A 15235-nucleotide genomic window follows, 5' to 3' on the forward strand; every position below is an offset into this window, starting at 1 on the left:
TCACCCATTTTAACGGCGGTTAACGGCCAGGTAAGCTTTCCGTTACTCATTTTAACGGAGGTTAACGTTGAGTGATTGATTTATTATAAATTAATAATGTTAGTGACTAATTTGTTAGTTTTGAAATTTCAGTGGAAAAAATGAAAACTTACTCCAACATCACTGATCATTTGTGTAGTTTACCCCTAAAATATATTATAAATAACATCAGACTATATTTAAAAATAATAAATAAATAAATAAAATCAATTTCGGATTGAATAATTATTTTTAAGATTAAATTGAATAAAGTTAAAATCTGAAAAAAAATCAGTATATCATCCATTACTTTTATTAACTGATCAAAATTGTCACGTAATATGCACTAATAACCGAATTTTTCCTTCTAATGGATGTTAACAATTGAAACAATGTTCCAAGGTTGGAGGATAAAACATCTCCCCTAAAGAAACCTTTAAGAACTCCTTAGAAAAATATTCTTTAGATGACAAACACATATTTTTTTCTAATAATTTAATATGATTATAAGATAATATATGTTCAGAAAGACATAAACGTATTTTTAAATTTAAATAAAATTATGCAATTATATTCTTATATAGAATTTAGGGTCGGTAAACCCTGCATTTATGTTTTAAAATATATACTTAATTGGTGTTTCTTATTATTAAATTATTTTTTATTAGGAATAAATCGTGGTTGCATTTAAGGATGTAAATTGAACCAAATTAATTTGCTCCAAAATTATATAATCGTTTATGTTGATGCTCTAATTGTTTTCGTAATTGATTTGTAACTTAAACTAATTGATAATTTGTTAGTCAAATTGTCTCCAAATATTTTATAATAATTTATTAATTGATTCGACATTAATAAGTTGTTCTTTTTATTGTAAAGTTAATGGACAGCACAATTGGCTAATGAATTTTATCAAACCTCCAGCAATGAGAAAAGGTTGGAGATATGCAGGCAGCCAACATTACATATTTATGTTAATTTGACTCGTCATTTTTTTAAGCATGTGCATCATATACATATCCGACACTCACATCCGAGTTCGAGTAACGTAACAATATCTTTCACTTTCACCCTTCTCATAAAATTATCCTGACCTTACAAACTATACAGAGTTTTTATCACCACCAACTCGAAAATTTCTGAACTTTTTCTCAACCCACCGCAACAAAATGAATTACCAACTTGCAAAAGCTTCAAGGGCAGAGGATAGTAGTCGAGATCAAGGTATGAAAGAAAGAACACACCTGTTGATGAAAGTGCTTCGGATCAACATCGATGCCATCTTACACATGAACATACTTGTCGACATAACCCTGCAATGATGAGGAAAATGATACCAAATTGAAAATTTAAATCATCATCATCAACAAAAATGCAAGGCAGTTACAAATCAATCTTCCAACCAAAAGTTTACGCTGTATGAAACTTCATGAAAGAAAAGCCAAAACTTGATTTCTTGAACCAATAACTATAGAATAAACTGTAACTAAAATAACTGAAATTCGGCAGAACCCAATGCACGGATCCTTCTCAGAACCAGCTCGAAAAAAGGGAATCAGTTCATCGGGATTCTGACTTTTCCCTTCATATTATATTTTGTTCCAGCTCCATACCTTACTGTAGGGCCTAGGCTACACTTTTAGCCAATCCTAGCAGCAATCTTTTCTCACTTTAGAATTATTCCATCCAACTTGAGCCAAGATTTTATGTGAGAAGTCGTTATCAAGACTGAAGTCTGATAGAAAGGGATTGGTCATCACTAAAGGCGTAGATTTCATAAAACATTACTACGTGCTCCCTATTGCAAAATACTTATTCTATAAGGAAGATTGTGGTTGATTCTAAGCATGATGGGTTCTCAGACCAGAAACTAAAATAACCCAACAAAAATGAAACATAATAAACGCAAACAAAATGGCAGAACATCCTGTAAATTGACGCTACTGCTATGCTAATCACCACAAGGAGGGAACAAAAAGAAAATTTACCATCACAAGTTTTGTCAATTTCTGCTGAGATGACTTGATGTAACGATCAATCTTTTCATGTGATTTGGGCACATGGTGGCTCTTCATAGCACCTGATACTTTATCAACAGCCTTCTTCACAATAGTCTTAAATGTCTCATTGCTCATATTGCCCTGTTTCCACGACGGCTTTAAAAGCTCCTTCACAAAACGTGCAAGGGCAACCTTGAAATGCTTCATTGATCTGGATTTTTTGCTCTTCTTGCTCTTCCCTGGAGACTTTACCTGGTCAATCTCAACCTCACTAGTAGCCATGTTAACTTCAACAGGATTACTCGGCCTTCCAATCTCAACGGACCAACTTCACCATCAGCAGTCTCACCAAATTCTTCCTTCCCTGCAGATGCCACAGAAGCAGCAGCTGCAGCATCTTTCCTATTGTTGTTTTCCCCCACATTCAGTGGCTTGTTGGAACCACTAAGCCCCAATACAATGTCAGATTCACCTGTTACTTCCAACTTTTGAATACACTTGTTTTTTCTCGATAAACTTGAAGATGCCTCAATGCTATCAATGAGTGGATCATATTGGTCACAACCTGTTCTAAGAGAATTCTGCCGAAAGGCCCTGGAAGAATAGGGTGACAAAGTTGCTTGTTGAGATACAATACCTCTCTCATGCACTGAACCATTAGCCAAACTGAAAGGAGTCTTACTGTAGGCTATATCTTTTTCTTGCCGGAGAATATCAGAATTGTGTTTGGTATTCATTGGCTGAAGAGAGTCGATACATTTGGATTAGGAATTGAACTACTTGATCCTCCAATGTCAACTAGGTGGGGTGGGGTGTCCCAATATTTGGTGGAACTTTTAGCGAAGAATTTATCTTTCCACCAAGATTATAAATACCATCAATTGTAGGGTGGTGTGAACTGTGAGGTGGTTGCTGCTGTGCATAGGGATGAATATGCAGATGAGTAAGAAAGTCCACCTGGTGGCACACTCTCAGAGGAAAATGGTTGCATTTTGTTTCCCATCAACTGTTGTGAACATGGCAGAGCATGACGATGAATATTGCTCTGGGAAAAGGAATTTGAAGCAATAGCATTCTGCGTTGGAGGTTGTGTTAAACCATCATCTCTTGATATACTAGGAGCTCCAGTCAGGTTACACACAGGTAAAGAAACCTGCAAGATAGGTCGATTAACATCCTGAATTGGAGAATAAGCTCTCTGTTGAAATTGAAACCCATCAGATTGAGAAGATGCAGGCAATTTAGTAAGGTAAGGACTTCGGACAATCTGGGAACCAATATCATTCCTCAAAGGAAAGTAATTCTGCCGAAAATGTGAAGAAACACTGGGAGTTACAGTTGAATCCACAGATGGTGGTGGAATTGGAGGTAAGGAAGTCATATACGAATTTGGCTGTAGAGCAAAGTAAGACTCTTGGCTAGGTAACATGTAAGAAGGAAAGCCTTCCCCAGAAGATTGAAACATAGAAGATGAAGTTTGCTGCTCTTTCATACGTTCATTATCTTTACCATGTGAGCATAGGACAGAAGGGGAGGATATATGGCAAGGACGGTTATGGAGCTCCATTGCATGTGGATGACATTACCGTCTGGAAGCATATTTAGCGATGATTTTGATGTTTTACACGGTAAAGAATCAGACATGGATGAGTTATCTGATTGTTGAGGTTGGCAATTAGCATGTTGACACACTGGATCAGAAGGGCTGAACAAAGAAGTAGGTACTTGCTGAGAAGCATTAGCACATGACATCAGTGTATTTATCTTGCCAACTGATGAGCTATCCATAGTTGACAGGTGTTGAGAGTCTGCAGCTGCTTCTAGACAATTCTCATAACTGGCAGGATTAGGCCCTTCCTGCTTCTTTTCTAACAAGTGTGTTTCGAATAAAGAGGTTAGGGTGCCTCCAGATCTATCAGAGTTAACCATGTGATACTCATTGGATTGAATATCTTGATAATGAACACCTCCATCACCAGAATCTTCTCTTTTCTCAGAGCTCTGCTTGATCTCTTCACGAACATTATTAGTCCTAGAAGTATGAGGCAACTCCAGATGCTGTTGTTGCTCCTTTGCCGCCTTGATTCATAACTCTTGCCAGAGTCGTGGTGCATATAACGACAAGACACTCCACGGTAGCACTTGCCTCGACGGAAGTCAAAACAGAATGGCATCTGTCCCTTCACATGTCTTTTCTTTTCACCACAGAATTCATCTGTATGCTGAAAACAGGGAGATCTACTCTTGCTTCTCCGGTTTCTGGGAGATCTGCTCCTGCTTCTCCAGTTTCTGGGAGATCTGCTCCAGCTTCTCCGGTTTCTAGGAGACCTGCTTCTCCGGTTTCTGGGAGACCTGCTCCTGCTTCTCCGGTTTCTGGGAGACCTGCTCCCGCTTCTCCGGTTTCTGGGAGACCTGCTCCTGCTTCTCCGGTTTCTGGGAGACCTGCTCCTGCTTCTCTTGTTTCTGGGAGACGAACTAAAACAACAAGAAAGAAATTTAAAATTTTCCACCTATCATAAACAAGAACTGCAACGTAAGGAATACAACATTCTTAAGAAGTCAAATTTCTTAAAGATCAATTAAAAAATAAGATGAACTCAAAACCACAAACCAACAACCTGCGAGATAGGCTGCGCTTCTTCCTTCTCCTCCGTGGACTTTTTCTCCTTCTATCTAGAGGTGAAAGGCTCTGATTTCTGCTCTGAGGTCTTCCCCTTCTATATTTCCCAATATAGCAAGAATCATCTGAGTCGCTATCACTAGCACCATCCCGGATCAATCGCCCAAACTTATCCAGTTTATGATGAGAACCAAGAGTCATATTTTCTTCCACTAGCCTAGATTCCTTTCGTAACTTATCACTATCAACACTAGAACCAACCTCAACATTTTCTAAGTTGTCATCAGAAGCATAGTCTTGGATAAGTCTGAATGGACAGCCACTTTCTGCAAGTTGAACAGAAGTATTTGATCTCTCCAAACTCATGACAAGAGGTTGTTTAGAAGGTGCAGTTGACTTGATCGAGTTAGTTTTGGAAACAGATGCACCAAATGTCATTTGGTCAGCATTTATACCTTTAGGATCTGAATTGCACAGGAAAAAAGTTCTTAAAATCACTAAACATACAATAGATAGAGAAAATTACAAGACATAAAGACATCTCAGTGAACATTCTGGGACATTACAGAATCAGATAATAACTGCATTCTGGAGCCATCAGCTATATATATTGAAAAAGCAAGAAACGAGAGAACCTAAGAAAGATTAATATGACAATAGATGTTAAATTGACCTTCTTTACCCAATCTTGAACTGCCAGCAGCTAATTCTTTTTCTGATAAAATGTCCTTGTTTTCATTGCCATCTGTTGATATTTGCACTGGGTGACAGTATAACTGCTCTTCTACATTAAGCATGTTGTTGTTGATATCACACTGATTGTTCAGGCCTTTGGATGAGTGATTCATTCCCTGGTCTTCATCAATTTGGGTGATATCATCTTGAAAACACCAACCAGAATATATAAACAAATATAAAAAAAGATCAGCGTGCAACGGTAAACAGATGCTTAGAAAATACACTTAAGAATACAGTTCATAAGAAAAAGTGATATACATAATGAAATACAATTTCTTCTCTGTTGTGTTTACGATGATCATTAATAACTTCAAAAGAAATTCTATCACAAAAAGATCAGTACTGTTTCTTTTGGAGCTCGTAACATGTGAATGGACATTTTTTTATATGAACTTAAAAGATTTAACTTCAATAACCCAAAGATAAAGAGATTGTAAACATTAGGAAGCACAAACATAGTAAAAATGCCAACCTTCCATCTCCATGTCAGAATCACCAGGCGAATGAGATGCGACTGCAATCACCAAAGGACAGGATTGCTCCGGATACACGTTTTCTGAAGGCCTCAAAGATGAATCGTCTTGCTGTTCATCTAGTTTACAGGTCAAAATACTTTTCTTTTTCATCCACTGGAAAAAGTCATTCGCTATAGCATCCTCACTTCCGGGTTTACCAACATACAGAAATGCATACTCTGGGTTGCTATGTTCATTTTTACGAACCACATCCTCATAATCAGGACCATTCTTAGCAATGCACAGGCATAAAGCTTTAATCCTTTCAATGAGATTTTTATCTGTTGGCTTACGAAGAGGGGAAGATACATCCACAGTCAAACTTTCTTGTAAAGATAGCTTATCTCCAACCATAAAACCCACATTGCAGGCATTTCCCCCAACCTTATTCAGAGAGTCATCATCTGCAATTAAATCAGGGTTGACCTGATTTGGAGTCATTGCGTCGTCCATGGAACCTGAAGTACTTAACTTAGACCCATCATTATCCAGATTACAGGGCAAGTTGGAATCATTCTGGGCAAGCTTAGAAGATGAAATGGAAACAGAGGTGGAAGGTGGAGGAGATGGTTGGATAGGCAGTGGAGAGGAGGGTGGAGGTGGCAGTGGCAGTGGGGGTGGGGGTGGAAGTGGATGTGGAGCAGTATGATGATTTGTGCTTGTTGAGTGTGTGAAGCTTCCAAGTGGAGCTGAAGTGAAGAAACTCGTTGTAGCAGGAAAAGGTGAATGTGATGATAACTGCTGAAGTCCTGGCCATTGCAGAGGTGGATTCACTGGTGCTCTATAAAATACTTGCCCTTGAGATTGAGGAGGAGGTGGTGGAGGAGGTAATTCTCTATGAGGTGGTGGAGGAGGTAATGCTCTAGGAGGTGGAGGAAGAGGTAATGTTCTAGGAGGTGATGGAGGAGGTGGCTGGGTCTGTGAAACTTCTGGGTGAGATGTACTAATAGGAGGAAGCACTGGCTGTGGCATATTAAGTGCATTCTGGGTACCTAACTGTGAATTATGTTGTGAGTTCTGTTGAGCACTCAGATACAGATGAGGCAATGAGGCCCCTGCGTGAACATGCAAAGGTGGGTATAGATAAGATTGGCCTGTATTTGGCAATCTACCACCAGGTGGAATTTGATGAGGTGCAGCAGGACCATGCTGTTGATATGTAAAGCTTGAAGGGCCTAGCTGGAATTGAGGTAGAGGAGATGGACCAGGCAGGTGCTGTGGATATGGAGATGATATGGGTTTTTGAGGACCCTGCCCTGGCTGAGGATTTTGATTCCCTTGAACATACATCTAAAAAATAGTATTACTTAAACAAACAGCTTTAGAACAAAAGTCGGTAGCACAGGTATAACCTTCAACTCAAGTCTCGAAATCACCTGTGGAAAATCGGCATTGAAATCAGAAAGTAAATAAACCTATAAAGTTGACAACTCAGTAAAAGTCAGTTCTCAACAGACAAAAGAATATAGATCCAACATGGAAGCAGAACAACACCAAAAAACAACAAATAGCACTTCAGAACTCCCTAAATGCATTGTTGGATAAAATGAAGCCTTGAAACAAATTGCTCGAATTGCACTTCAGAACTCCCTGACAGCATATCCCTTTAACTTTTCGATATTAAGCACAGTATAGCAGTACTATATATCCGATCAAAAATCAAATTGCTTCCTTTAGTCACAAATTAAGGAAACAAAATCATTTTTCTTCCTTTCTAACATACATAATTCAACTGCATTCAATAAAAAAGCTTCAAAAAGCCAAGTTTCGGAAGAGAAATAAAATTTCAATTCAAATCCATAATAAAACTACACAAAGGCTAAGTTCAAACTTTTTGTTACCGCTCCTTTACCATCGACTTTCTCAGCAACCAAACAGCAAATATAAAACATAAATAACAATTATTAAGAAGGTAAATCTTTTATATAATTAAACCAGAAGAACAGCATCCGAGTAACTAAATTAATGAATAATGAATAAGAAAATAGCCGAAACTAATCATAGCAACGGTGGCTTACCAGTTGAAAGTGGGAGAGGGAATGGAGACGGGAGAAGAAACATAAAACCCTAGAATTTTGATGATTATAGAGTCTAGAACATTGTTTCGGGGAAAACAAAGGTGTTTTTGTGGGGTTTATAAACCCTAATCGAAGCTTTTTCCTTCAGGGTTCTAACTAGTCCTCTGAGTTTTGGATGTGATTTCTGCTTATGAGTTTCATTGGTGTTTCTATTTTCTCGCTTAATTTTTAAATTCAGTTAATGACTACTCAATTGTAAATTTATTTTGGTTAAATGTCACCCTAGCTCACTCTCTTATCAGTAAGTTTACAAATAAATCATCATATTTCAAAAATTATAATCAAGTCATTCAATTACTCGATTGTATCAATCAAGAGATTGTATCATTAAATCTCAAATGGATTTAAAAGGTGTTGTTAGAAAATATTTATGATTAACTCGTTTGCGTAAATTATACCACATGTCACCCTATTATTAGTAAATTACAACGCGTTCAATTAATTTCGTTACAAATGAATGATTTGAGTTTCTTGAAGATCAAGGTTACATTCGACAATATGGATGGTGGAGAGTTTGTTGTTGGTGAGAAAAATAACATATCTCATGAAGGAGATCATCTAGCGATGGACGACGTAGATCGAGATTCAAGAAATTTAAACGTTTTGGGTGATTGTGTGACTTTTGAGGGAGATTTTCAATATTTTAATATGACGAATCAAATAAGAACAACAAGATGAAACTTACTATGAAATTTGAGATTTAGCGGTCACCTTAGGATAATGACTTATTGCATTTAAAAGAAAATATTTAGAGATATTGGGTGAATTATACCGTAATTATCAACAACGTCTTCAAATGTTGACGACTTTTCGTCCTGAGAGTAAAAAGGTTTCTTTGGGTCTAAAATTGTCGTCAATTATCATATATGATCCACTTGGAATATTTTATATATAAAGAAAATATTGAGAAAACTGAATGTATCCATGCCCAATACAAAATTTGAGTGACATAAGAATATTTTATCTACTACAAGTTTGTTTTTGGTGCTTGTAATTGTCTTCGAACCAATGCAGTGTAAACACCATCTCTGCCAAGAAGCTCTTCATGGTTGTCACTTTCAACAATCTGTCCATCGGAAATAACTGCCACAGTATCTGCACTTTGGACCGTCGATAGCCGATGAGCTATTACTAAAACGGTTCTTCCTTTCATCAGAGAATCCATGGCATCCTACACGAAACACCAGAGAACTCGAGAATTATAGCCTAAGCAAGTTAAGTATTCGATGAATAAGATTCAGATCATGTGATCTCATTAGAAAAGCCTTGGTTCCTATTCAATATGCGAACAAGGAGAGGGCTCGAGAATTATGAACTAAACAATTTAAGAACATGGTTTCTTAAAATGAGTAAGATTCGGATATGGGTGATGCAATATTCTCACCTGCACAAGGTATTCGCTTTCAGCATCCAGAGCACTTGTGGCTTCATCCAGTAGGAGAATCTTCGGATTCATCAGCAACGCTCTCGCTATTGCTACCCTCTGCTTCTGTCCCCCCGAAAGCCGTACTCCACGCTCTCCGACATGAGTCTCATATTTGTCCGGAAATTTTGATATGAATTCATGTGCATTGGCCATTTTCTGCAATTTCTCAACATTTAAATGTCAATGCACACTGGCATAGTGGTTCCTGTAGACTATAAGTCTTAAAGATGCAAAAAAGCTTACTGCTGCGTTTTCAATATCATTAATATCGGCCTGGCCTTCACACCCGTAAGCTATATTTTCCTCTATCGAGCAGTTGAAAAGAACAGGTTCCTGGCTTACTATGCTGATCTGAACAACAAAGAAGGATATTCATCATATTCTAATACTATCCCGATAGTCACTGAGTTACGATGTTCCGTCTTTGAAATTCATATCCGACACATACCAGAACATGGTATCGAGATATGACTCTGAACGACCCCAAATCTATGAGATTGTTGTAAATTTTATGTTTTTGGATTGACTTGAGAAGTTAGGAAAATCAAGACTACCTTTCTGTGAAGATATTCATGTGATATGTCTACCAATGGAACCCCATTCAATAGAATCTTTCCCTTCATCGGATCATAAAACCTTTCGATCAAGCTTGCTATCGTGCTCTGCAGCAGACAGAGTAAATGGTATAATGTTCCGCAATAATAGTGTTCGAAAAATAAGCCGTAAATGTTTATTAACAGTGTGAAAGCTTCGGATAAAGGTATTACTTTTCCTCCACCACTAGGGCCAACAAGAGCCACTTTTGATCCTGGCTGCAGTTTAAGTGTTATTCCCTGAAAAAAACCGAATGCATTATGTAATATTAAACGCAAGATCATTCATATCAGGACATTACGTGATTGCTACGATATATATGAACAGATGAATACCTTGAGTACCATATGGTTAGGACGGGACGGATAGGCAAACCAGACATCATCCAACTCAACTTCCCCATCTTGATCACTGAAATAGAAGAATGCGCTGTCACTTTTGGCACTCACTTCCATTTACACAATCCATGACTGAAATTGATAATTCACCATTGATTTCGCACATATTCATATAAAAGAATCATTAAGAAAGGACAAACTAACCCCAACGGACACTTATTTCCTGATTTCGGCATCGATGAGGCTCGATCCAGAAGCTGAAAGACACGCCTGCTGGCTCCTGCAGCTTTCATTGCGACAGTGTATAACCCTGAGAGTCCGGACACGGAAGATCCAACTGCAAGTGTGAATAGCCCAAACGAATTCATGAGAGTAGAAAACCAGCATACCAGATGGAAAACTTGATGATGAAATATATATACACACACATTTATATACATAAATATAGGAAACATGGGCCATACCTGTGAGACTATAAAGAATGAAGGACGTTAGAGCACCGGGGCTCATTGAACCAGTGATTGTCAAATTAGCTCCGTATATAACTACCACGATAACTGACAACGTCGATGCAGCATTTAGGCCTCCGAAGAAGAGGCCAACCACTTTCTATTGCAATCAGAGATGAGATTATTTGCCGCATCGCGCAGGGGAAGAAAGGGAAAAGAAGAGGGATTGAATAACTCTAGGGAACTCACTGCTTGTTTAAGTCCAAGATCCAGTGTCTCTTCTACTTTCTGAGAGTAGCGAGATATCTCATACTCTTCTTGCGCAAAAGATCTCACTGTTCGAATTGCTCCGAATGATTCCTAAACAACCATACAAAAACTTTGTATCTGATTTTCAACAAAAGGGAGCAATAGGATACTAGTTGCTTTGATTTTGCATTTTTGCTTTAAGTACTGGTTTTAGACATAGGTGTGCCATCATGGCAATAATGAACATTGCCCGTGTCAGACACATTCCCTATCTGACTCTCACACCTGATTCCAAGTATAGATAGAAGATATCTTAATATACATGGTACAGGCTTCCTAGTTTCTAGTATATCTTCAAACAACAGCAGAAAAGATATTATGACAATCAAAATCTCAATAATCGATAGAATAGTGCTCGAATTTGTGTGCTGCAAATACTTTGAAGGTCCCATATGTACATGAACATGAATATGTATATGTATAATATATATGTAACAAACAGATTTGTATAACGGTTTGACCGGTTTTGGTTCGACTCCAGGAATTCAAACAAACATAGATTTTCTGCATACTTCATTTTATAATGACAGACAAACCTCAGCAATTGAAGAGGCTGCTGCAGCTGCAGCTTGTGTCTTGTGAGAAAGTTCACGAACAAAGCGACCGAATTGACGAACAGCAACAGAAATTACAGGAACAACAGCCAAAGCCAGCACTAGAACATATAAACAAGGTAAGGTTACGTGGGAACAATTCCAAAATAAATACAAACTTCAAAACATTGCTTTGAGTATTAAAAATAACTATTACATGTTAGTTTCCATGATGTTGCAAACATGAAACCAAGGCCAATGAATGCAGTCGACAAGTTTCTTAGGGCCTCGGAGAGATTGGTAGTTGCAGCATTCTTTATGATCTGTGTATCTTCCGATAGCCTGCTCAAAAGTTCACCAGTCCGAGTAATATCAAAGAAGGCTATCTCCTGCAAAACTCATCAACCATTGTAACATTAGTTCATATGATTGAAATCTGTCACAGTAGTTTAATAGATATTGTACCTGGTGAATAAGATGACTAAACAAGTTCTTTCTCAATCGAGCAACGACCCTTTCACTGGCAGAAGAAACAGCCACGCTCGCAGTGCTGTGCAACCGAACTGAAACCATGAAACAAAACCAATAAAAAGATGATGAACCCTTGAGATGCAGTTGGATTGAAAAATATTCATTTGCTTCTATCAAAACCAAACTGATAGGTTATATAAATAGCATAAAAGTCGAAACTATTTGTACCCGATTATAACAATCAGGAAAATCTCTAGTACGGTGCTCCTAACTGCATCTAATGCTTCAGCTTTCTGTTCCAGTGTTCTGATATCTCCCGAGACAATATCGATTATCCTCCCTCCAAACTTCGGCTGTAGAAATGAACCATTGACATCACCATTAATAAGTTTAGTTATCCTTAATTTCTCATTCCAAATAGCTTCATATGTCCGTAAAATTGAGAGAACCGATAAGTAGTACAAAAAGGATGCGTACAATCAGTATGCTTGAAGTGGAAGCAATCAAGAGAGCAATTGTTGCTAAGATGAGTTTCCCTGCATCAGGCTTTGCCTGTTACATGGTATAATGTTAAAATCCCGAAAGTTTCCATGTTTATGGCTTTACATAACAACAAATGACGAATCTCAGCTACTTACAAGTGAAAGTACTCTGGTGAAGCTCACATTTGCAGCCTGAAAGTCTCAAGAAATCATCTCTCATTAACATATCAGTTAATATAGAATTTCATGTGACATTAAACGAAAAAAAAAGGAAATCCGCTTTTACCGGTATTGCATCCCCATGCTCAAGATCTGTCAAGTTATCATCTGAGTTTGCATTCCTCTTTCTTCTCCCCTATGCATGGATGAAAGTAACGTTAGATAATGTAACACTGAGCTGTCGGTTATGTCTCTTAGATTTGGGTGTTCTTCATGCGTCCAACACCTCTATCCGATGCATATTTGGACATTGGTTTCGGGGTATGATCCTTTATCTAAAACTCACCTCTATCCTATAGACATTCTTAATTATGTTCAACAAATATCCAACTTTGATGATAAAGATATGATTTCAAACATGAACAAATGCAGATTTGTATGTGTATAAATTTTTATTGCAAAAACCGAATATCAATAAAAAAAAATACAAAGAAAATATCTAAATTATAAGAGAATTTAAAATTTTCAGAGTTGATCGCCCCGTCACTCAATCCATCCCTGATTTCAGTGGAACCCTCAGATAAATTACAAAACATATAAAAAAACTGAAAATACCCATTTCATATGCGCAAACCCGTATCCAATATTCACGATCCAGTCCGAGTAACATAAAAAATAATAATAATAATAATAAATAAATAAATGCAAACAATTCAGATCAAACTTAACATAAAAAACAAAATCCGAAGGCAGTAGAGAAAACAAACTGACTCCTCATTCTCAATCATGTCTAATGCATATATGAATTAAATATGCAGATATGATGCTCGAAGAATCGTCCAATACACAAAAAATGAAAAACAGCCATGTTGGACACGAACCAGCGTCCAATATTCACAATACACGCAAAAAACTCATATCAAACTCCCAAGAGAAGGAAAGGCAGTATATAGAGAAGGAACTTACTCCCAAGAGAGGAGTTCTATCGAAACGCATCCCGGAAAAACCTGTGGATGGGAGCAAAGAAAAATGCAGTGATTATGTATTGCAGAACGAATGAAAGTGGGAGCAGCTGAGGGATTCAGAATCTTTCAGCATTTCATGGTGGACTTTATAAGACAAATTATTGGATTTTGGAGTCCGTGAGTGTGAGTGTGAGTGTGTGTGCGCGTGGCTATCATTCATCGCCTGACACACATATTTATGGGCCCAGTTGAATGAACCGAGACAACCATGGCTTCGTCATCACCGACGCAATGAGTTTGTTGCTTTCGACCATGCTGAATTAACTCCTTGGACATGTGTAACGATGTCACTGTATATACTAGTTTTCGAATCACGAGATTGTTGTATATATTAGTTTTCATATCCTGCACAAGATTATATATATATAACTATTAATTTATTATTATTATTACTATACAACTATTAATTTAAATAAGCACAAACTCTAAAGGCAGTCGCTTCTCTTTCTTTCTTTTTTTCATTTTGTATGACATGAAAATATATCAGTTTGATGTTGGTCATCGACAATATTTTATCTTTGTTTCTTATTTATTTTCTTATATTGTATATTTACTTTTCTTTTATTTGTTTAATCTTTGATAATTCAGTCATTATGACACTTTTTTTGTCTTTCGGGTTTAAAAGTTTTGTTTTGACTAATCCAGACTGACTCACTTCGCCTAATTAATATGACTTTTATTTGTTATCCTGTTGATTTCCCTGCTTTGGACTCTAAGATTTGATTTGGATACGCGATTTGCGTTCATAAATAGTTTTCTTACGACGTTTAATTTTGATTTGTGGTTGTCAATAATCTAATCCTCTATTGGTTCATTTACCGATGCAGTCAGATTTATTTGTATTTGTCTCTCTTTTTTTTAGTATTATCTTTTTGGATGAGTTCTAACATTTTCCTTATATGGTTTTTATATGATATCAAGTGACTAGTTTATTGCGTCGATGATTACAATAAAATATTATAATTATGTGTTTAGTTAACGAACTTCATTATAATTTTGAATATTTGCTCTTTACAATTATTAAAGAGCAAAAATAGTCATTAAATAATAAAAAAATGATTAAACTAGAAAAGAGTTTAATAACTCAATCAAATAAGTCGGAAAACAATACACAAACAAGTATTATTATTAACCGCGAAAAATATGCACCATTGACACTAAAACAATAATAAAATATAACAATATATTGATAATTGATTTTATCGCAACTAAAATAGTATACATAATTATTAATAGAGAAAATAATCTCAGTGACCAAAAATACTTTATAATATACGATTTTAACTATTTTTTTTGGATTTGCCAAAATGACCAACTAAATCGCAATGCGATCGATAATTCGCAACGCGACCTCCGGTATCGCAAATCAGTTTCCAGATTCGCAACGCGAACTTCGACTATCGCATTGCGATTTACATATTCGCATTGCGATAGTCCAAGTTCGCGTTGCGATTTATTCCAGATTCGTTGCGATAGTCCA

The 15235-nt window shown here is 36.9% G+C and overlaps 1 protein-coding gene and 2 pseudogenes across 7 annotated transcripts; all 3 read right to left on the reverse strand.

Moving 5' to 3' along the window:
- Positions 1-1092: 1092 nt before the first annotated feature.
- LOC120162746 lies at positions 1093-2777 on the reverse strand (annotated as a pseudogene).
- Positions 2778-3603: 826 nt separating this feature from the next.
- Positions 3604-8064, reverse strand: LOC120162745 (activating signal cointegrator 1 complex subunit 2 homolog). 7 transcript variants are annotated; one of them, XM_039172828.1, is made up of 7 exons: positions 7910-8058; positions 6800-7267; positions 5849-6761; positions 5312-5518; positions 4637-5102; positions 4347-4493; positions 3604-4262 (listed from the first exon to the last, which is right to left on the reverse strand). In XM_039172828.1, the coding sequence occupies exons 2-7, from the start codon at positions 6872-6874 to the stop codon at positions 3914-3916; spliced, it is 2157 nt and encodes a 718-aa protein (XP_039028759.1). In that variant the 5' UTR covers positions 6875-7267; positions 7910-8058; the 3' UTR covers positions 3604-3913. The 7 variants fall into 7 exon arrangements, with proteins under 7 accessions (XP_039028759.1, XP_039028758.1, XP_039028760.1 ...); XM_039172827.1 differs by having other exon boundaries at positions 3604-4292; XM_039172829.1 differs by having other exon boundaries at positions 3604-4256; positions 4371-4493; positions 7910-8057.
- An 857-nt stretch (positions 8065-8921) lies between these two features.
- On the reverse strand, positions 8922-13785 carry LOC120162747 (annotated as a pseudogene).
- Between the last annotated feature and the right edge of the window lie 1450 nt (positions 13786-15235).

This window comes from Hibiscus syriacus, unplaced genomic scaffold (genome assembly GCF_006381635.1).
Source record: "Hibiscus syriacus cultivar Baekdansim isolate YM2019G1 unplaced genomic scaffold, ASM638163v2 tig00111408_pilon, whole genome shotgun sequence".
Classification (NCBI taxonomy): domain Eukaryota; kingdom Viridiplantae; phylum Streptophyta; class Magnoliopsida; order Malvales; family Malvaceae; genus Hibiscus; species Hibiscus syriacus.